The sequence below is a fragment of the Columba livia genome, chromosome 12 (assembly GCF_036013475.1).
Source record: "Columba livia isolate bColLiv1 breed racing homer chromosome 12, bColLiv1.pat.W.v2, whole genome shotgun sequence".
NCBI classification, from domain to species: Eukaryota; Metazoa; Chordata; class Aves; order Columbiformes; family Columbidae; genus Columba; species Columba livia.
In genome coordinates this window covers 18,652,449-18,674,586 of record NC_088613.1, presented here as the reverse complement: position 1 = coordinate 18,674,586, position 22,138 = coordinate 18,652,449, and the positions used below count along the sequence as shown (strand labels likewise).

At 41.4% G+C, this 22,138-nt stretch overlaps 1 protein-coding gene and 1 long non-coding RNA gene across 4 annotated transcripts in view; both read left to right on the top strand.

The window, feature by feature from the left end:
• The first annotated feature begins 1,668 nt into the window (after positions 1 to 1,668).
• LOC102089707 (ubiquitin carboxyl-terminal hydrolase 12-like) overlaps positions 1,669 to 22,138 on the top strand; it is a 32,656-nt gene continuing 12,186 nt past the window's right edge. Inside the window, exons 1-4 of one of the 3 annotated variants that reach the window (XM_065078031.1) lie at positions 1,669 to 1,909; positions 14,795 to 14,875; positions 19,955 to 20,028; positions 20,999 to 21,225. In XM_065078031.1, the coding sequence (XP_064934103.1) occupies positions 14,850 to 14,875; positions 19,955 to 20,028; positions 20,999 to 21,225 (327 nt within the window). In that variant the 5' untranslated portion in view covers positions 1,669 to 1,909; positions 14,795 to 14,849. Of the gene's footprint in view, positions 1,910 to 14,794; positions 14,876 to 19,814; positions 20,029 to 20,998; positions 21,226 to 22,138 lie in introns of all 3 variants that reach the window. The other 2 variants (XM_065078030.1, XM_065078029.1) reach the window with 2 other exon arrangements.
• Positions 5,150 to 6,976, top strand: LOC135580725 (uncharacterized). The gene is made up of 2 exons (XR_010475737.1): positions 5,150 to 5,333; positions 6,561 to 6,976. It is a non-coding gene; the product is annotated as an uncharacterized LOC135580725 (long non-coding RNA).

Here is a 22,138-nt window from a genome sequence, read left to right as displayed (position 1 = left end):
CATGGAAACCCTGTAAGGAGCACGTGTCCTTATTCACTTTTAGCATATCTTGTAAGGAATTTTTTTTTTAGGTTGCCAAATACTCTCCCTTGGGAGCCTGTAGTAGATGACGTGGAAAGTACAAAGTGTATAAGAGAACATCGCTGCAGGCGGACAACTCAAATAGAACAGAAACATCTTGGCCCCGTAAAAAAAAGTTGGTGCTTTGGAAACTGAACCATCCTTCCATCCCTGCAGAAATCGCCACGAGGTCAGGGCTGGAGTAAGGGACAGCGTGTGGAAACTGTCCTGTCTCGGTGATGGTGTGTGAGGCGCACAGCGTGACCAGGGGACTTCCAGCCACTTCATCACCACTTTTCAACAGCGCTCCATTTCTAGTTAGCACGAAATACAAGCCGGGCTCCTTTCAGGTTTGACACAATTCTGTAGATATTAATGAGCCCAATGACAAACATTTCTACCCATCCCTGGCTCCATTCCTCTGATATGTATTTGCTTTGGGTATGCACTGCACAAAGTGCTTTATGGTGACATGGCAACATTTTTCGCTCCTTTTCCTCCTGGGTTTACAATAGACACTGTTGTCATTTGTAGCGCTGTGCTCTGAAAGAGCGCTTTTTGTGATTTTGCTGAAAGGAGGACGTGTTGCAGGACAGCAAAGGATTACTGGTGCAAAACCGCTCTCTGACTCCACCATTGCTCTGGGCATCGCTGTAAAAACCCATTTGTGGACAGCAGGATGACCATGAGCCAGCACTGGGCCCTTGTGGCCAGGAAGCCAATGGTACCTGGGGTGGGTTAGAAGGGGGTGGTCAGTAGGTCAGAGAGGTTCTCCTGCCCCTCTGCTCTGCCCTGGGGAGACCACACCTGGAATATTGTGTCCAGTTGTGGCCCCTCAGTTCCAGCAGGACAGGGAACTGCTGGAGAGAGTCCAGCGCAGCCACCAAGATGCTGAAGGGAGTGGAGCATCTCCCGTGTGAGGAAAGGCTGAGGGAGCTGGGGCTCTGGAGCTGGACAAGAGGAGACTGAGGGGGGACTCATTCATGGGGATCAATATGGAAAGGGGGAGTGTCAGGAGGATGGAGCCAGGCTCTTCTGGGTGACAGCCAGTGATAGGACAAGGGGTAATGGGTGCAAACTGGAACACAGGAGGTTCCACTGAAAGAGGAGAAGAAACCTGTTGGGGGTGAGGGTGGCAGAGCCTGGCCCAGGCTGCCCAGGGAGGTTGTGGAGTCTCCTTCTGTGCAGACATTCCAACCCGCCTGGACACCTTCCTGTGTAACCTCATCTGGGTGTTCCTGCTCCATGGGGGGATTGCACTGGATGAGCTTTCCAGGTCCCTTCCAACCCCTCACATTCTGGGATTTGTGGGTGGTCACAGCCACTGAAAAGCACCTCAAGGAACACAGAGTTTCAGCACACACCATTTCGGTGCCCTGGGTGTCTGCGGTTTCCCTCGCTGGGGGGTTTGACAACATCCCCCAACTCCCCAACACCGGCACAGTGAGAACGGCACCTTCCAGCCGTTTCACCGGTGACGCGAGGGGCCTCCAGCCACCTCCCTGGGGGAGGGAACTGAGGCACCTCTTGCCATCCGCACGGACCGGGCCGGCCTGGAGCGAGGGGCCCAGGAGGGGCTGCGGGCAGGGCCGGGAGGCCGGGGGAGGGCCGGGAGGCCGGGGGAACCCCGGGAGCAGCGGCGCGGGGCGCAGCCGGCGCCGTTTTGGCGCCGCACCGCCCGGCCCGGCCCCGTTTGGCGGTTGCGCCACCTGCGGCTCCGGCTGCCGCTGTCAGTTGGGCGGCTGCGTCCCAACATGGCGCCGGCGGCAGCGGCCGCGGGGCGCGGGGCCGCGACGGGCGGATGGAAGTACTGACGACGGTCCGGAGACTCGCCTCCATCTGTACCATGGTGAGAGCCGCGGGGGCGCGGCGGGGGCGCCGGCCCCGCGCTGAGGGGCTCGGGAGGGCCGCAGCCGGAGCGGGGCGGCCTCGCAGGGTCGGCGGCGGGAGCGGGTGAGGCGGCGGCGGGGCCGCGGCGGGAAGGGGCGAGCGGGGCTGGAGCGGAGCGGAGCGGGCAGGGCCGGCCGGGCTGCGATTCTGTGATTCTGCGGGGGGATTAGGCCCCGGTCCGGGGAGGGGGGAAAGGCGTGGGGAGCTCGCTGCAGAAAGGAGAGCTCGCCGGGGGATGTGTCAGCTCCCAGAAATATGTGCTTAGGGCAGGTGGATGCTCGCTTTCGGGAAATAAAGGAATTATCGAGCATAAATTATTTTTCTGGGTCAGGTCGCAGTCGTTTGCTGTGATAACTGAGCTCAATTTAAAGGTCGTTACACCAGTTTGTAGAAGCTCTGTAATCATTTCACATGAATACACATAACAGGGTGTCATCCATATTACCAATGACAATCTAGCAAGGGGAGACTGATAATTGCATGATTATGCAGAATTTTTAATGAAGTTGCATTACTGCATAAATAGAGGCCAGTGAGTGGTTTGTCTAGCGCTGAAACACACTGACTCATAGGAAAATATTGCAACTTGATACGCCATCAAAACATTTCACAAAGATTCTTACTGTAAGGAGTTTAGTCAGTATAAACTATAACAGGGGGTTGAATTGTCAAAATCCAACTTAGAATCAAGCTGAGGATATTCAGTTTTAGTATCTTGGTTTTCGCAGTCCTGCATCTTAATTGCTCCGAGTGGTCAGACATCAGGTTAGATCTCACCTGAAGCAGTAGCAAAGCAGAGAGCCGGTCGCCCTGTCCAAAGGGGCTCTTGTCTTCCAGCTTGCTGAGACTGATTTCACACGTGTGTAAAGCATGCAAGGTTTTCCTGTTTCTTTTCCATGTAGGTCCTGGCTGCTGGTTTTGATTAACTCGAGATCCAGTTGAACAGAGCCACAGTGGTTCTGTACAAACCTGTTTGCAGTTTCATAGTAACACTCTTAACAAGAGATTCTTTTTCTTTTTAAATTTGTGGCAATGGATACCTGATCTTAAAGTTTGAAGCACTGAAGATTTCCCAGAACTTTACACTTTACTAATCTCACTGGATTTTTTGACAATATAATTTGCATTTTTAATTGCCAATCACAAACACAAGTGAGGTGGCTGAATCATGACTTTGTTGGGGAGTTCTGCTCCCCAGAGGCAAGTGATTGACTCAGCCCCATGTAATATTTTGGATGCATTCCTGAGATCAGCTGACTGAGCCTCAGATTAAGAGGACAAATGTAAGGCAATGCATTTTCCTGTGAGTATGTAGCCAAACCTGGATACAGCCATTCTGGTGCTCGTGATTTGGTTTTGGAGACTTTGGCTATATGTGCTCAGTCTTGCATTCATTTCTGCTCCCGCGCTTACCTTCGTTTTGGTTGGGATGACAGAAAGCTAAGCAGATACCTATAGCTTGCTAGTGCCCCTTCTCAAATACTGTGGGTTTTTTCAAGAGACTTTTCACAATGTTGTAGCTTTTGGGGAGCCAGTTCTCCTTTTACTGCTTTTGTTTCAAGTGGAGAACTTGTTTCATTTCTCTGCAGAAGAGGTTAGGCAGTGCTGCTGGCACTAAATGGTTGTATTAAACTTGCTCCCAAATTTCTTATGTAGCTGTTTAATCAGATGTTATGGAATTTTTGAGCATCAGTGTTTTAGGTGCATGTGTAGCTTGGCTAAACTTACTGTCAATCTCACTTTTTTTTCTTCAGCTAGCCCAGGAAAAACAAGGCCTGGATGCTGTATTTTAAAATTGAATCAGTTTATTTGCATCTACTTCAATTAATTTCCAGTAAGAGAAATCACTGTTTGCTTTGTCATGATGCGAATATGAAAAACCTAAGCCTTCTTTAGAAACACATGTAACTACATTAACAAAGTCCCTTTGGGAAACTACGTTCTTCAGGATTATGCTAATATGTAGTGATTGTACAGCACTTTACATATTTGTAGTAAAATATGCAGTTTTCAGCAGTGCTTCTAGTCATCATCTGCGCTTCAGGCTGGAAAACTGAAACACAGGCTTATGACATTCTCAGACCCCTTAGTCAATCAGTAGCACAGGGACTGGCGTTTCTGCCTTTCTGTCTCAGACACTTGTCTCCAGTATCTTTTTAAAAATTAAATTCCATGCCTCAACTTGCTAGTAGACAGTAATGTAGTTATAACTTTAATCATATGCCCCTCCCTAAAATAACTTCCAGATTTTTGTGCTGCGGATCATCTCTCCTGTGCCCCATGACTGTTGCGTTTCCTTTATGTGATCACCGTCCCTTTTTCAGCGATTCCTTATCGTTCATGTGGCACCTATAGCATCGCGAAGGTTGGAAACTCATAGGAAAATACTTGTCCATTTGAATATGATTCATTGTTTTGGTAAAGCTGCTGTCGCCTATGGCCAGACACATCCGTAGCCAAGAGCTACCAACTAGAGCTCTGCTGCGTCCCTTTGACTTAATTTCATTTCCCAGCCCTTATCTTTCCTGTGGACTTCAGGAGCTTCTGTTTTCTTTTTGCAAGCAACTGCAGAATTAAGTGGGAAAGTGAAATAGAAAGCACTATTACAGTATTTTGTTACCCTTCATGAGAAATGCATAGCTCCTGTTTCAAAAATATTTCAAAGCGATGTCTTTGTAGTTCTGTGGCACACGCGTGGTCGTGGACAGATGTGAATCCTCTCTTGACTGAGGAGAGCGGACAGGGAGGGCTGAATTTCCATGGGTCTGACTGCGTCATCTAATTCAGAACACACCTCCAGGGGGCTGAGGCCGTCGAACTGGGGTATTGAGTCAGGAACTGGGGTTTTTCTTGTTGCATTGACATTTTTTTGTTGTTGGCAAAGCAGAACAGAACATTAGAATGGAGCAAAATGTGAATTATAGATATGATCTTGTCCTCTCTGACTGCTAGTTTTGTATAATAAAAAGTCTGTAGTAAGCTGTTAGCAGAAACATTGGCGTTTCTGGTAGGCTAATTAGAGACACTTCCCCTAGATTCATGTCTAATTGTTTGCTAAACCAGTAAGACATGCCTGAAGAACTCAAATCCAGTGTACAAATTGGTCATAGTCTTATTCTACTCCTCTGAATCAGTACAGCACGGGTGTAATTATTAACTTCAGTGCTAGAGAGAAGATGACAGAATCATTTGTAAGTAACGCATTTCCATTTGCCACCTGAATAATTTACATTATTCAGTTCAAGCAGGGCTTTCGTGTTGCTGATGTATGTTTGCCTTGCTGCTGTTTCACCTATATTTATAGAACTCTGGTTTAGCTTTATCAGTGAAATAGCATTTATGGCTGGGAAGGCATCGCTCAGGAAGGGAGGATAAAAGCGGAGGTAGCTAAGCAGACTTCTGTTTCCAGCAGTACTCTGCTTCTTGATTGACTTGTTAAGCTAAAGGGAACAAATATTCATCTTTGGACTTAAAACTCAGCTTAAAAATAACCTGCTTTGTTTTAAGGGGAAAAAAAAGCAACAAAACCACGTGTGTAAGCCATTGCAGAGCAGTTAGTAGGTCACTTTGTGCAAGGTGTTTCGCGTGCTGTTTGTGCTCTGGTTCAGTGCTGCGTGTGTGATGGGTGGTTGTTGATGCGTTCTCCAGGTTTTGGACTTGCAGCAGTTCGGAGATGCCAGCCTGCAGCTCCGCTCCATAATACACAGCTTTGGTTTGAATGATTTTTTAGGATTTTGCAGGAGTCCTGAACTACCGCATGGACTAGTTTCTTCTGCTATTCCGGTGTCTGTTTTGTCCCAGGTTGCCTATAAACTTCTAGATTTCTTGACTTTCCTTTGGAAAATGAAAGAACATAACTGTGTTGTGACATGAGGAAACTATGTGCAGTATATGATTCATTAGTTGAAGCTAGATATTAATTATACTAGAGGTCCTTTACTACAGAGCTGTTACAATTAAAAAATGAAGTGTGAATACCCAGGAAAAATGTCAACATATCAGTGGAGGTAGTTCAATGTGCTTTATATTATTGAATCTTTCTTGTTTTGTTCTTTGGTCAGGATTTAGGGCAAATGCTTTTAATGAATTCATCTGTATTTATATTAATATGAACATCACTTAGTATTTGTTGCTGTTGAAAAGTAAATGGCTTTCCGTGTTTGCTCTTACAGATGTCAGTTTGGGAGATTCCTAAACTTGTTGCCAAAACAAAGGGCTAAATAAAAGGGATCATTGTTTGGTTTCTTATGTCGTATTTTATATTTTCAGCTCCTTTCCTAGTGAATTATCCACTTAGCCTCCCATCCACTGAGTTGTGAATATATACACATTCAGATCCATTGATGGGCCCTGTGTCTGAATTTTACTGCTGTACCTCTGTGCCTGTTTAACTTGTACATGTGTAATCCATGAAGTTACAACCTATTAATAAATCCGTAGTGTTTTGCCTTCCATCAGCATCCACTTCCTTGCTTCTTACAATATTGTTTCTGCCCTGTTTGATGTGTGAAGGTCGTGAGAAAATCTTATTCCCAGCTCACAAAAGAATAGAACTGGTAAACATTTGGCCTGGGGTGCACCTGTAGATCTGTTTGTGTTTGTTCTTTTAGAGAGCCGAAAAGCTGCACAATATCTCAGAGCTGCGCTAGCAAGACATCCTCTCTTCTGTGTGTTGCAAGGTCTGGAGAAATCTTGTGGAGCTCTTCTCGGGTGGATGAACTGGCTGTGAACACTTCGGTGATCTTGGAGACAGTGGCCGAGAAGAGGGAAATGGGTTGCATACAGTAGGACATTAGAGGCTGAGACTAAGCAGCAGCTTCCATATTTCTTACCCTTCATCCAGCATCCTTTCCATATGTCCTTTTTATAGGAACCTGGCTTTACTATCTAATGTTAAAGAGCATAAAATTACAGAATTTCATGAGCGTATACGACTTGCTTTACATCTGTAAGTGAGGCGTAGATCCTTCGACCTTGCAAGACCAGCTCCTAATTGAATAAACATTGACATACAACAGTTTATAAAGCATTCTGTATTAATTTATTTAAAACACTCCAACTAAGACTTCAGATTTTAAGCCCTTCAGAGTAGTCAACTTATTTTGAAATACAGCTTTTTCTAATTTCCCTGTGGTCTCCATGATATTGGCAGTAACCAAAGTATTCTGTAAGCTTGGCTCACTGTTGAAGAGAGGGCAAAGCCAGGCGTTCCTGCCTGTAAAGTCTGTGACACTGTTACACCTGCTTCTTTCAAGATTATCAGCTTGTTTTGCATGCGTAAGCACGCTAAGCGCTGGCATCCAAAGTTCAGTTTACCATAATTTGTTATGCCTAGAGCGGCAGCCTTCCTGGATGTGTGAGAAGGGATAATTTCAAAACCTAAATCACATTGACTGATAGCTGAGCTGACAACTCTTTTCATCTGACTTCAGTGCTACACAACCAAGGAGTTTTAAAAGGTGGGGAAGCAACATCTCATTCTGTGTTTAGAAAATCATGACAGTATGTTCTGTAAACTTCCAGAAATCCAGCCTCAGCTCTGCTCCTTTCTGCGATCCCCCACATAGTATTTTTAATAGTCCTGAAGCTGGAGCTATTATCACGGCTAATACAGCAATTTACGTGCAGGCAGACTTTATGAAATGCATCATCTCATTCAGCTTTCTTTCCTGAAAGGCTTTAAGTAGCTCTGTCTTGGCCTACTTTTTTTTAATTTTCCTTTTTGTTTTGTTTGTTCACTCTTTAAAAGACAGTCTGCAGTCATGCAGTATATTTAACCAACTAAATGTCTTTCCCTTTTTTGTGTTACTTGAAGAGAAATGTCTTTTGCAGGCAGGTGCATGCGGTGCGCTCAGTGGGAATAAACTGGTTCCAGTCCAAAAGCTGAATTACTATGGTATGGAGCCCAAACTAGTATATCATAGGGATTTTTATTTCAACAGGCTGTTACACCAAACATGCTACTCAGTTCTGAGCCTGCATACAGCTGTCATAAAAGTTTAGAGATACCCTAAGTTGCAATGCTTTAATTACTTCATTTGAACTGAATGATATTATTTGCAATGGGAGAAGGATGAAAGGCTTGTGTAAAAGCATATAATGTGGAAATTAATATTTTGCACTGAACAAAAAAACCCAGTAATTTATCCTTGAAGGAAGACTGTATCTTCAGACTTCCGTGGACTGTATGGAGTGTTCTAAATTACCTGGTTCTCTATAGCTCATTAAAAGTAATCGGGTGATGATATTAGTCTTGTGTGTATTTTAGACAGGTCTAAAGAAGCTGAAGTATATGGGCAAGTATAGGAAACTACAGTTTAAATGTTATACAATGTACATATAGGAGTTCTTCTGGAACTTTGAGAGCAATAATACAAATACATACAGATTTCACAGAAGAGTTCACTTCTGAAAATCCCCTTCTGTCTACAAATGAACTGTAAATGGAGCATCTGAAATAAGCAAGACGGTGATTTACTGGGACTTGGTAGATTTTGTCAGGATCACTACTATTAAAAAAAGAAACAAACTGCAAGTTTGTAGTTGTAGTTTATGAAAAAGCGAGAAGGGCTTCATGGTTCTACTTACTTCTTTTTCTTGTACTTTAAGCCACTGCTTCATCCTTGTTAGCATTTGAAAAACTCTGATAGCATTTGTTTGTCAAGTGTCCTGTCTTGCTTAGATATCTCTAAATTTCAATGTCCTTCTAAGAAACCAGGCAAATCTTTAGTATGCTGTCCCATTCTGTTGAGCTAATAAGGAATGGTTATAAATCCATTGCCAATCTGCTGTTGCGTGGATTTTCCTGCGTAATTTCAAACCTGTTGTATAGTTAGAGCACGTCAGAAATGCTGCTTGCACCGCTGCCTCCTTTAATGACTATTTTGATAGTTATTTTTTTTGTATCTTCACTTACTATCCCTCTTCTTTCACCATAGTTGTTTCTTGCTTTCTTACTGTGATTCTTTCAGCCTGTCCCGTGAATGTGCCACACACCCACCTCTACAGCGTAGCAAATGCACCCAGTTGTTGGTAGCGGGTGGATTGTGCTAATGTGAGACACTCCACTGTTCCGTCCAAGCAGGTGTGAAACCAGCACCCTCCAAATTGTGCAGGACGACGACCTGAGCCCTCCTGTGCTGTCCTAATCCTTGACAGAATCACAGCACTGCACCCTTTGCCATCATCTGCTCTGTGCTGGTTGTGTCTTTCATTTTATACCCTCAGTGCCTCTCACTGCTCGAGCAGCAGCACAGCCTTGACCTGATTATTTTTGCCAAGAGCTCTGAATAGCAGCAAGGATACTGACCCAATGTTGAGTTAATTTTGATCCTTTTCTTACTGCAGCTCGAGCAGCAGCTGCTTCATTCTCATAAGGTCTGCTTGCGTGCTTATCAAGACAGTACAACATTGCTTTTATAACCATTCCCACATCTGCAAAGTTACCTTGATACTAGCAAAAAGTAAATACTTATAAATGGAAGTGTGAATTCCTTCAAAGTGTGAAAGTGTTAGTCCAGGATAAAGAATTTTGATCGGTAACGTTGGTTTGTCTGTAATAATAATCCACTTTTTCTCAGCCGAGTTTTGTGGATGATCAAGATTTCACTGAAACTTAGTAAAACCCATAGCACTGAAAATGGAAGAAGTTCTAACTTGAAGCGGGACCCGTGTGGTTGCCAGCCGTGGATTTCTCTCATCAGTTGACCCTAGTTCATGTTCTGAGCTGTGTAGTTGTTCCTAATCACTCCCATCTGTTCTTCTGTAGCTTCAGAACTCTTCAGCTCTGGGCCTTATTATCACTTCTACTGTAAAGCTACTTATGTAAAGTGAATAGAAAAGTTATAACTTTTCTTCGTCTCCCAACAATAATTTCTTCTTATGCCTCCTCTCAGAGAAGTGATGCAATCGATAAACCCTTGTCTATAGGAATAATTACAAATTCAAATAAGTTTTAAGGGTATAGAAGTATTTAGGCCCCTGGAAAGTGTTGATACAGTTCCAGTTCTGAAATCATTTAAATCTAGACCAGGCAAAATATTCATTTTCTTTGCAGGAGTAGTCGCAAACTGTAGAGCTTATAAGAGACCGTAATGCCTGAGCGTGCTTCTTTCTGATCTCGTTTGGGTGATGCAATGAGTTAGCAGTGTAATCTGGCTAAATAAATAGAAGTCTACTACTATTTTTTCTACTTGCGTGGTGTATTGAACTGGAAATAAATCTTTAAGACTTCTCTACCGAGCAAAAAGGACTCACAGCTTGCAAGTTGGAAGGCTTGATAGGTCTCTGTTCTGGTTTTGATGGGTTATTCAGTTAGAATTTCAGCTATACTGTGGGGTCACTTCATCCATGATGACTTGCTTAGACAGCTACCTCAGTTAAGACTTTCTGAAACTGGTCTTTTCATATCCCTTGTTACTTTACTGTCCTTTTTGGCTTTACCAAACTCAACAAAACCTGCCTCAGAGACCTTTTGGTGTTCTTTGGGTAAATATTAGCTTTAATTAATCCCGTCTTCCCTATATCTCATACATATCTAATGCTGGTGTGATGTCCTCACTGAGTTGGTATGAAAAATGGAGAAAAATTTGAATATTACCAGTTCCCTGTGCTTTTGTTTGCTAATTTAAAATCCGTTATATGGGATTGTTTTAAGGGTGTTCTTTTCTGATGGAAATCAGCGAGCACAAATGTTCTTGGATAGGTCCCTTTTTTAATCAGCTATGACAGAAAATATTTTATTGTTGTTTTTCTGGGGCCATCTTGGCCGTTGTTAATCGTATCTATTATTCTGAACTGCTAAAATAGTTCAGATGGATCAGGCAGCTTTCCATTCTTCTATTCGCTCAATAGTGCAGGAGTTGTGGAAACCACTGAGCTGAGCTTGCCTGCTCTCTGGATTCAAAGGAGATGTGAGCAGAGTATGTGAGCTCTTGAAAAGTGCAACCAACCTCCAAGACATCGCTTTAAGTCACAGTAAATTCTAGAAGATTTAAAATCCTGATTGCAAGTTGCTGAAACTTTAGTTGTCACCTCCCCCAGCGATATGGAAGTGTTAAATTTGCATCTATCTGGGAGTCTAATTATATAAGCAAAACAGTATTGCTGCTTTAGTTAAACTAGGAGGATGTTTTCCTTGTCAAGTAATTACATGTTGACTGTATAAATTTGTGGTTTGTTCCTGCTCACACAGCCGTGTACAGAAAGTTTGATCGTCTCTTCCTGAACCAGAATAACAGAGCAGATACTTGAGAGCGTTTCCTTGGACCTTCTGGAAGTCTCAAGGATGTTCTTCCGGGGTTTTTATAAGATGTATTTATTTGTCTTGCTCTAGCAATGAGAAGTCAATTCTAATCTCATGCATTAAACTTTATATTTAGCTGTATTGTGGTGTACATTATTTGCTTAGCTTTTATATGCCAACCAAACTCAATTGGTATGTATTAGTGATATTTTTTGGTCATTTTTTTATTGCTCCCACAATGTGTGTCATAGTTTAGCAATACAGTACTGATTTTCTTATGTTTTTAGATGTATAAAGTACTGTAAGATGCAGAATAGTTTGTGGCACCCCAGAAGAGATACATCTCTCTTGATTCACCAAATAACCAAGTATAAATGTTCATACTTTGGATGCTTGCCACTTTTGTTAGATTCTGTTTCTAGATGAGAAACATGACTTTTATGTTTCCAAAATTATGAAGCATGTATTGTTTCTTATGGACAAATATTTATGTGATTTGAGGCAGAAATATTTATCCAGATGGAAAAAATGTGGAGTGGGGGTGGGAAAATGTGTATAACACCTATCGGTCTGAAAACAAAGCTGCTTATTAGGCTTCATTACAGCAAGACACGATTCATGCTGCATTAGATCTCATCTCCGCTTGGTTAATTTGCTATTGCACATTTAGTTGTAAAGGTGATGGGTTGTGAGTAGCTGAGCGTTGACTCCAGTTGTGCAGCCTTACAAGTGTCTTATGTATTTCCATGCTGATACGTGACCAAGGCCAATTTGTGCTGTCACCATAAAGTGCTTTTTTCCCTACGTACTCGTTGCCTTGTGTAGTGTAGATCTGGGCGTTGACTCCAATGATAAATCGCTCTATATTGTTTGCACTGTTGGTATTTTACTGTGGTATGCTAGGCATGTGCATCCTAAAGAGCCTAATGTTACATATTATTTAATTTGCAAGTTTGCATCTTCAGAACTATTTATGACTCGGTTGTGATTTTCATTCCTCCCACAATTGCTTTCAGTCTCCTGTTTGGTTTTTGTGATTTTGGTGTGCTAATTTAAAATCTTCTCTGACAAGAAACTTCAGAAGCATTGCAACTAAATGTCAGGTTAATTTAGCTTCTGTGGCCGGTTGACTTTAGCATTTGACTTATTAAGAAAAGCCTGATTTTTGATCTGCCCCTGCAGTGAACTTACCCAAACATACGAAGTTTGAGCAGTAGATAAAAGGAAGTGCTTGAAAAAAAGCCACATGTAGCCTGTTAGATTAAATGGATAGATACATGTGGAATATGGGTTGGTGGTTTCGTTGAACTGCAATAGTGCTTTATGGTAGGTTATTAAATTCCTTATAGCATACTTTTGATAAAAAATTCAATTTTATTTTTTGTTCAGGTATTTGTTCCATATGTTGCTTTATAGACTGGAGTATTGGGGTTGTCTGGTTTCACTACTTCTGTAGGTTGTGGTACCTGCTTATTCGTTTGTTTCTCCAATACGGTGTCGGTGATTGTGGAGGAGATGAGAAGACAATTCAGAGCAATTTAAACTGAGCTTCGTAGGCTTAGAGATTTTACATACGTCCCTTCCTTTATCTTGCCACAAAGAGAATATATGAGTAAAGGAACCTCACTGAGCAGTCCGGTCTGATTTCAAGGCTGAACATTTTTCAAAACCAGCATCACCTCTTGTGCACTTACATAGTACGTGGGTTATAATTTTTTATTACAGTATTACCCAAAGTCACAGGGTTGATCAGAACAAGATGAGTGAAGAGCTGAACTAACAAGTGGAGGGAGTTGTATCAGCCATTCTTCCTTGCAGATGTCTCGGTTTGGTGCGGGTTTCTGGGGGGAGATAATGGAGGAAAAATGAGGTACTGGATGCAGGGAAACAAATGAGAGGAGCTGCTTGAACTGCCACCGATGCCTCAGAAAATGTCTGTAGAATTGCTGCTTGCAAAGCCTCTTGCTTGTAAATCTTTAAGCACCTAGTGAACGTGTTTGTGGTTTTTATAGTACCCAATTTTGAGCCTTCCGCATTTTGTCTCTTTTTTTTAATATATGTAATTTACTGTAAATCTGATATGGGAGATCCAACTACAGAGTTTCCATTCCATCTTTTAAACTAGATTATTTTGTGGCTTCTTTCCTGTTTCTTAGAAAATTTTTAGCTATTTCTTTGGTAATGGCAATCTAGATGGACCTGTCCATACAGTCTCTCCTTGTCTGTGGTTTATATTAATAGCAGAACGCTAATGGAAGTGATGGAAATATTTGCTCAGCAATTAAAAAACATTACCAGCTTCAGGGAAATAGAGGAACTGAATTGTTTGGAACAGTAATTTTTGTTTGTTTAGTGCTTTTCTGGGGCGCCTTAAGGTGGCTCACCCACGCAGAAGGATCTCTGTTTACAGAAGGTTATAGGTGGAGTGACTTGGATATTTGAAACACAAGTCAAGAATCCAAAGTGCTTGGATTCTGCGTTGAATGATGGCAGCTCCTTAGACAACAGCACAGATGCAGCTTAAGGACTGTTGGAAGATCAACAAGAAACATTAGAGAACAAGGTGGAGTGGGATGAGGGAAGGTTCCAAATCCCAAGTGAGAGCTCAGCTATAACGTATTGGTGGATTAAAAAAAAGGGGGGGAAAAACTGAAAGGGAGGTGTATAAACCACTTTGAGTGGCAAAGTTAAAACTGAAACTAAAATGCTTATACGTTTTAGTTCTTGTTCTGTGTGACAAATAACACTATATGGATCTGTAGTGGTATTTTTCAGTTGTATCGAAAATAGTGAGTTCTGTCCTTATTTGCTGGAGACACAAGGATGTATCAAAATGTGCTGTAAGCTTAATGCCGTGTTCTTAAATCAAGAATGGCAAACCCAAAGCCCTTCTGGTGATCTGAGTTTGAGCAATGACCGATAAGATTATTCTTTCCATTCTTTTTGTAATCCTGCTCCACTTTTCCATTAGGATTTTCCAGGAAGAATATTAAAACATGCTAATATTTCTAATGTGTCAGTGAAGGCAAGATTTTTTCAAGAATTCTTTGTATGAGATGCAAATCATAAACAGCCACATCAAACCTTTTGTGCATCAACATCACAAAAAGGCGTTTTTTCTTTCGTGGGATTTGTAGCCCATATGGTTTGTGTCCTCTAGATTGATAAGTTCCCTGTGTGTCACAAGTTTCTTTATTTGTACAGTGCATTCTTGACTAAATTTAAATTGGTGTTGCTAAGTCACTGTGAGTAGCCTGAAGTCTTAAGTGAAAACAAATTTATTGTTGTTAGTTTTCAAATGAACTCAAATGCCAAACCCCTCTCTGTTAAATCAGATAGCTCTCTTTCGGGCTGATGAAGCTGAGTTTTCAAGAGAAACCGTGTTACCTTTTATAATAATAAAGCATCATATTGATTTCATTTTGAAGAACATCAGAAGCACAAGATGCTAATTCTCTATGGAAGTATCTTATTTTCTTAGCTGCTTTGGTTTTTATAGGAGTAGTACGAATTCTGTTGGATTTTTTTAGGAAGTTTGTTTTTTTTTTCTCTAACATAAGCATTATTTCTAATTTCTAACATAACATTATTTCTTTATAGGGCGCCAATGCCTCTGCTTTGGAGAAAGAGATTGGTCCTGAACAGTTCCCTGTGAATGAGCATTATTTTGGTTTGGTCAATGTAAGTGAATTTTCTATGCTTGAAATGCTGGGTTTTAATTCATATCATAATTTTGGTAAGCTTCTCTGTTAGAAACATATCTATGAGCACTTCTAACTTAAAAGCGGATTCTGCATACACACCACATCCTACAATATGGTGCTGTGCCTTGTTATTAACCAAGATATAAATGTCATCTTAAATACAGAAAAATAAGTATATGTATTATGAAGTCTTTGAGAGAAACCTTCCTATTCAGGTATGTTTCTAATTATAGGATTGTAATATTTAGCTGGAAAGGGCACTAACTCATTTTGTATGTGCATTGTTCATATGTTCTTCTAGAGAAGAGATATTTGATGCTACAGTGTAAAGTTTTAAGCTTTTAAATGGAATTTTGGGCTTTAAAGATGAAAATGTGTTACTTTTCCAAAAAGATATTGCTCATGGGGTTAGTGGAAGTTCTTCTATGCAAGAACACAGCCAGGAGATGGCATTGACTTGGTCAATAATTTTCTTACATGTAGTAATATGCCGCCTTTATTTTTTGACAGCCTTGTGTAACAGTGAATCCTTCTTAAAAGCTGTATTTTTTGGTATCTGTCAGTTTGTGTAGAGCTCACTTGCCTGGGATCTGTTGGACAATAAGAATTGTCTGCCTAAATTACCTATGGGGAGAATGGAACATTGATGTTCATCTTGCCAGTGCTTCTGGAGGAGAAAAGCAGGCGTTGCACCTGTGACATCTTTTACCAATTAATATAGGAAGCTGGTTAACAAAAACAGTGATTCCATGGCATCGTATTAATTATGTGAAACTACAATTTTTGCAAAACTCATGAGAAACATAAGTATACTTCTGTTTGCTGGTCATCTGGGTGCATTTTGTTGAAAATGGAAAGATATTTTGTTTGACACACCAAATAAGGTTAACATAACAGTTGAAGTGTTATTTGTTGCAGCTTGTTACAAATGCATTTAATTGAATTCTGTGTGGGTTTCTAGCGGTTTGTGCTCTCAGACACCAAACTGTCTAAACATGTTGTTATATTCCGTAAGTATGGTGTTAATGGCCATTCCAAAGCTGCTGAGGTTTGCGCCATAATGAGAAAAATGGAAGGCATCTCCAATTGTAACATAAATAGCTGAGCGATGAATAGAGCGAAGAGGAAAAAAATAGCATACTAAAAATAACCAGAATTATTATAACCGCATCCATTCTCTGTTTTGAAGGACAAAATATTACTAATACTGTTGTGCTTTGCTTCTTGCAACCAATTTCTTTAGGTTTATCGTTTTCACGCTGTTTTTCTGCAGAGCTTTTTCCTGAGTTATTTCTAGTTCTTTCATGTTTTGAAGGTAATTGGAGCACTTTAAATAAGGCGGTTTCATGGCTTCAGCATCACTGCTGGTAAATGTGGTTGCATTGCAAATAGAATAAAGTGTTCGCACACACAGAATCGACTGGGTTGGAAAAGCCCTCAGAGATCATCAAGTCCAACCCTTGGTCCAACTCCAGTCCATTGACTAGATCATGGCACCAAGTGCCATGTCCAGTCTCAGTTTAAAAACCTCCATGGCCGGTGAGTCCAGCACCTCCCTGGGCAGCCATTCCAATGCCTGACCACTCTCTCTGCAAAGAATTGCTTTCTAATTTCCAGCCTCAATTTCCCCTGGCAGAGTTTAAGCCCATGGCCCCTTGTCCTATTGCTGATGCCTGGGAGAAGAGACCAATCCCCACCTGGCTAGAACTGCCCTTCAGGTAGTTCTAGAGAGTGCTGAGCTCACCTCTAAGCCTCCTCTTCTCCAGACTAAACAAGCCCAGCTCCCTCAGCCTCTCCCCATAGGGCTTGTGTTCAAGTCCCTTCACCAGTCGTGTTGCTCTTCTCTGGACCCGCTCCAGCACTTCAATGTCTTTCCTGACCTGAGGGGCCCAGAACTGAACACAACACTCCAGGTGTGGCCTCACCAATGCAGAGCACAGGGGAAGGATCACTTCCCTTGTCCTGCTGACCACGCTATTTTGGATACAGGACAGGATACCGTTGGCCTTCTTGGCCACCTGGGCACACTGTTGGCTCATGTTGAGCTTCCTGTCCATTAGTCCCCCAGGTCCCTTTCTGTCTGACTGCTCTCCAGCCACTCTGTGCCCAGCCTGGAGCGCTGCAGGGGGTTGTTGTGACCAAAGTGCAGGACCCGGCACTTGGCCTTATTGAACTTCATCCCATTGGAATCAGCCCATTTTTCCAGTCTATCCAGATCCCTCTGCAGAGCCCTCCTGCCTTCCAGCAGGTCCACACTCCCTCCCAACTTGGTGTCATCAGCAAATTTGCTGATGATGGTCTCAATCCCCTCATCTAAATCATCAATAAAGATGTTGAACCCACGGACAATGGAAGCCTTAAAATTTTCTTTTTATTTTTTTAAATAGTTATTTTCTCTTTGGATCTGTGAGCGGAACCAGTTTGCCTGCACTCAAACTGTTGCTAAAACCACCACAGAGTGAATGGGAGAAGGGTCAGACTGCTCCTTCCCAGACCTTGTTCAAATGCATTACATGTGACGTTGAACTGAAGTACGAGAGGGATGGAACAATGTTTTCATTCTAGAATTACATCTCGGTTTTCAGTTTGAAAAAGCTGCTATCTTAAGCCTTCAAACTTTAGTTTTATGTTGAAAGTGTGAAATTGTACAAGTTCTTATAAAGGTAGGCTATGTTGACTCCAAATACAATTTTAAGCAAAAAAACCCCTATGTTTTTGCATCTATTTAAAATATTTTTTTATACCTGAGAAACCATGACAAAAAACATTTAAATCCTACATGTTTGTACCTGGTTTTCCTTTGTAGTTTAGATCACATTAGACTTTATACACTATTTGTGTATATCATCTGTGCGTTATAGATTTAGGTTTGGAAATATTCATCGGCCCATTGAGAACTGCTTTGCCAACCTGGTTTTGGGGCTTCTGTCAAAGACAAATAGTTCGAACCCTCCTTTTCTTTTTTCTCTGAAGAATTCCTAGCACAGTTAAGGTCATGATTGGAAAGATCTGACTCTTTCGGACTTCTCAATTCAAACCAATTACAGTTTGAAAGTGCGACACTGCTATATAATACTGTTTATTTGTGGAGAACTCTCTACTTCAGAGAAGGGTAGATTAATAATAGGAGAAATTGAGACATTTCCCAAAGCCCTGAATTGCTCAAAGTTGGAAAGATTGTGTTCCAGCTTGAAAAAAAAATCAGAAATGCTGAATTAAAATGCATGCTGTGGTCTTTTTGCAGAATACTTGGCATGCAGTAAAATATCTAAAATAGATGTTGATTTCAGGAATAAAAGTTCTTCCATGTTACTTTATGTAAAGGTGGTAGACGACAGAGAGAGTTGAAATATTATTTAGAAGGACATTTTCAAAATGCCATAAAGTGGATTTTTCACCATATCACACTGACTGCTGCAAAGCATCTTGCCTCTTACTGGCAGCAATTTTAAAAGCTATTTGGATGGAATGTAAATTCTTTAACTCCTTTAACTCTTCCATGTAGTTTGGTTCTAATAATTTCTCTCTGTATAGATTGCATCAAAGCAGGACATGTACAACCAGTTGACTTGTGGTTTTTTATATGATTTCTCCACATGTTTAATCACACTTTTGGTAGTTCTCTTGCCTATTTTGTCTTATATGCAAATTTAGCTAGCATGATGCTTATTTGTTTTCTTAGGCTGCTAACAGGCATATGAGTTAGTTTCTATCCTAATTCACATTTGCTCAGCTTGCGTATTTGTTTTCCTCATATCAATAAGTTTTAACTCTTGTTCCGTGTTGCTTGCATATGGTATAAATTAATGTTGATGTAACTATAATGCTGTAACCTTTTAAGCTGTTAATGTTATGTTTCAGTCAGCAAACTGGTTATTATATTAACTTGAAATCATTCTGCTACAGTAATCACACTGAATTTTGGTGAACATTAGTGACCATATTCTCTGAGTACCACTTAACAAAATAGTCAGTGTTCCGTAGTGAGACTTTTATGCTCATTTTGTTTGTTTAAAATACTTTGTGCTCAATACTCTTGAGATGCAGAATCTCATTGCCAGAATATCTGGGGACGGGCAAAGCCAGGATTTCTTTCACTTTTTTGAAGCAACAGCATTGTACAATACAGCTGCACAATAAATTGCAAAGAGGCATCTTTAAAACCATGGTGTATTTCTTGGGGATGATACGGTAATATCTGAGTGTTTGCTCTGGTTGAGCAACGCGGAGCGCTGCCTCTGGAAGCTGTTATCGCCGTCCTCCTTTCTCCAAAACGACTTCAGATATGGCAGATGTAAACCAGCTGCTCTTTGAATATGCCTGCATCTTGTTCTTCTCATAATATTTCATTAGAAACAGGAAATGTTTAGCAGATACCTTGCTAACTAACCATCTCTAAAAAGTACTTTGTGGATCTGACATGGGCAAATCTACCGTCTGAGGTCATGCGTTGAGCTCGTTACTGTAACACGGCTGGGACGCAGCGATGCCGATGGGCGCCGTGTGCCTGCGGATGGGTGCTGTCTCTGTCTGTTTCCTTGTCCCTCTGTCCCTTGCACATCAGCACCAGCAGGTTCTCCTGTCAGGATTAGTCACATGCTGTATCTGCACAAGTTTGATTTTTGTGGTGAGCCCTCAACTGGATGTTTTTTTGTTGGTGCTCTCCTGCTTTTTGTGTGTGCTCAGCATCACTGTGACTGTTGCTTTCTCTTCCTCTTCTTGCTGTTACCAGCTGTGTGGATACAAGGATGAATCTCCTACACCACGCCTACATGTATTTCCCCAATAAATGAGCTCTGACAGACAACCTTTCCATTTTCAGTATGTGACATTCTTAATGAGCAACCTTTCTTTGATTACTTCCTAACAGACCTAATATGAAAACGTTTGTTTTCCTTCTGTTCTGTTTTAACCAGTTCGGCAATACCTGCTACTGCAACTCAGTCTTACAGGCACTTTATTTTTGTCGTCCATTTCGGGAAAAAGTTTTGGCATACAAAGTGCAGCCTCGAAAGAAGGAAAGCCTCCTGACATGCCTCTCTGATCTCTTCAACAGTATTGCTACGCAAAAGAAGAAGGTGGGAGTCATCCCACCCAAGAAATTTATTTCCCGATTGAGGAAAGAAAATGGTAAATGAATACATGACTTTTTAATGCAGATTTAAGCATTGGATATTTAAGAATAGAAAACATAAACAGATTTCTTTCTGAGTGAGTCCAAGCTGTCAAGTTTTAACAGATTTCTGGAAGATTTTCGAACTCCTGTTTTCGGTGTGAATTTCACCACCTGTGTAGCACAGGAGCAGAGATTATATCAGAACGGTGCTGTGTCCTAAGAGCATTCTCTAGATATCTCTGTTTCTGTACTTGCTCAGCCCAGGCACAGCATTGTATGAGTCTCAGTGCTCCAGTTACTCCGTGTTGGCATCATGTTCTGCAGAGGACGGCTGCAAGTCAGCACGTTTGGGGTCTTTGCTGGAAACCATCATGGGCTAAACAGACCTCACGGAGCTGATCAGAGTCTCTAAGGAAATTTAACCACCCTTAGCCTGTTTACTTATATTTGTGGTAGGATAAATTCCTTAGGATGAGAACTAGTGTTTATTTCCCAGGGCTACTTCGTGAGGAAGGGTTCTGTATGTTGATTTATCATCTCTGCTTGAATTTGAAAAGATAACAAACTTACAGGAAGGGATTTTCACCTAATGATGCTGGACTTAATGAACTAATGACCAAAGGCAGCAAATCTGAATTTCTCTATTTTTCTCCCTCCCCAAAGAAAAATAAAAACAAAACAAAAAGCAAACCAACAAACCTAAAAACCAATTGTGGTTTTCTTCAGTTCCGAGAAATGCCCAAACTGTTTCCTTTATGTTATATTTCAGCTGCCTGTTTCTTGCAGCCTGAGGAATAGGTGAGGATAACCTAACATCTGTTGTGGGAACAAAGTACAATTCTTTAAAGAACTTTAACAGTGTAACCCACGATTGTGGGATAGGCCAGAAAACGGGGAAGGGCATGCACTGATTGCTAAATCATAGTAACTTGATATTATGAAGTATCTGTATTTTTTCATTCTCCTTCATCTCCTCCTTTGCAGAATTATTTGATAATTATATGCAGCAGGATGCACACGAATTCCTGAACTACCTACTTAACACTATTGCTGACTTACTCCAAGAAGAGAAAAAGCAGGAGAAGCAGAATGGCAAACTCCAGAATGGCAGCATTGAGAGTGAAGAAGGAGACAAGACCGATCTGACGTGGGTCCATGAAATCTTCCAAGGAACACTAACCAATGAAACCAGATGTCTTAACTGTGAGGCTGTACGTTTAAAACAAAACAAAACCTCTTAGATTTTTGCACAGGTTCTGGTTCATTTTTCCTAATACTAAGCACACTTTTTCATTTATTAGGGTAGATGAAATTGCACTCTCTCTATTAAAATATGGAGCATAGCCTATTTTATGACTGTATCACCTCTATGTTCAAACCAATACTCATTAAGGTATGTTTCTCAGAAAAAGCGTAGTGTTTTTTCTGTTCCTCCTCCCTGTTTCCATCGAGGCAGTCTGCACCTGGCTGATCTAAGCTGCCTTTTTGTCTTCGTGTTATTCCTGTGTCAGTGATTGATAGTTCATGTTGTGTTTCTACATGGGAGTTGCTCGCTATTTATTGAACTCTGGGATTAACTGAATTTATTGCACTCTAAGTCTGTGCTTCTTGATGCTGGTCCACAGTGACTCTATTTGAGAGCAAAAGTAGTGCCACAAAGTCTAGAATTAGAACAACACCACCTTCAGACCAGGAATTTGTAGTTAGTCATGTGCTATGTCTAGTTTAATGTTTCTAAAAGAATTAAAACTTAGCAGGGGAGAGAAAAGGAGAAGTGATTACAACTGAAATGGCTGTTCTTGGCATTTTACATGTAAAATTATAGTTATATGGTGAACAGAAGCTCTAAAAGAATTTTGAAATTAAATGTGAGTGTTCCACAAATGGAAAGATGGTTTTCCTAACTGCTAACCCATTTAATTGAAAAGCCATCTGCCTGTTTCTGTGTTTCCTATGACCATTTACTGTTAAACTCTGAAATGCAGCAGAAAGCTGTGTTCGTTTACAAAGCAGAGTGGAATATGGTTAAAACTTGTCCAGCTCTGAGAGCTCTGACTGGTTAAAAACTCAGTTTTGCCAGTGAAGTGAGCAGATGTGTCTTGAAGTCTCAAGGGGGAGGCATGT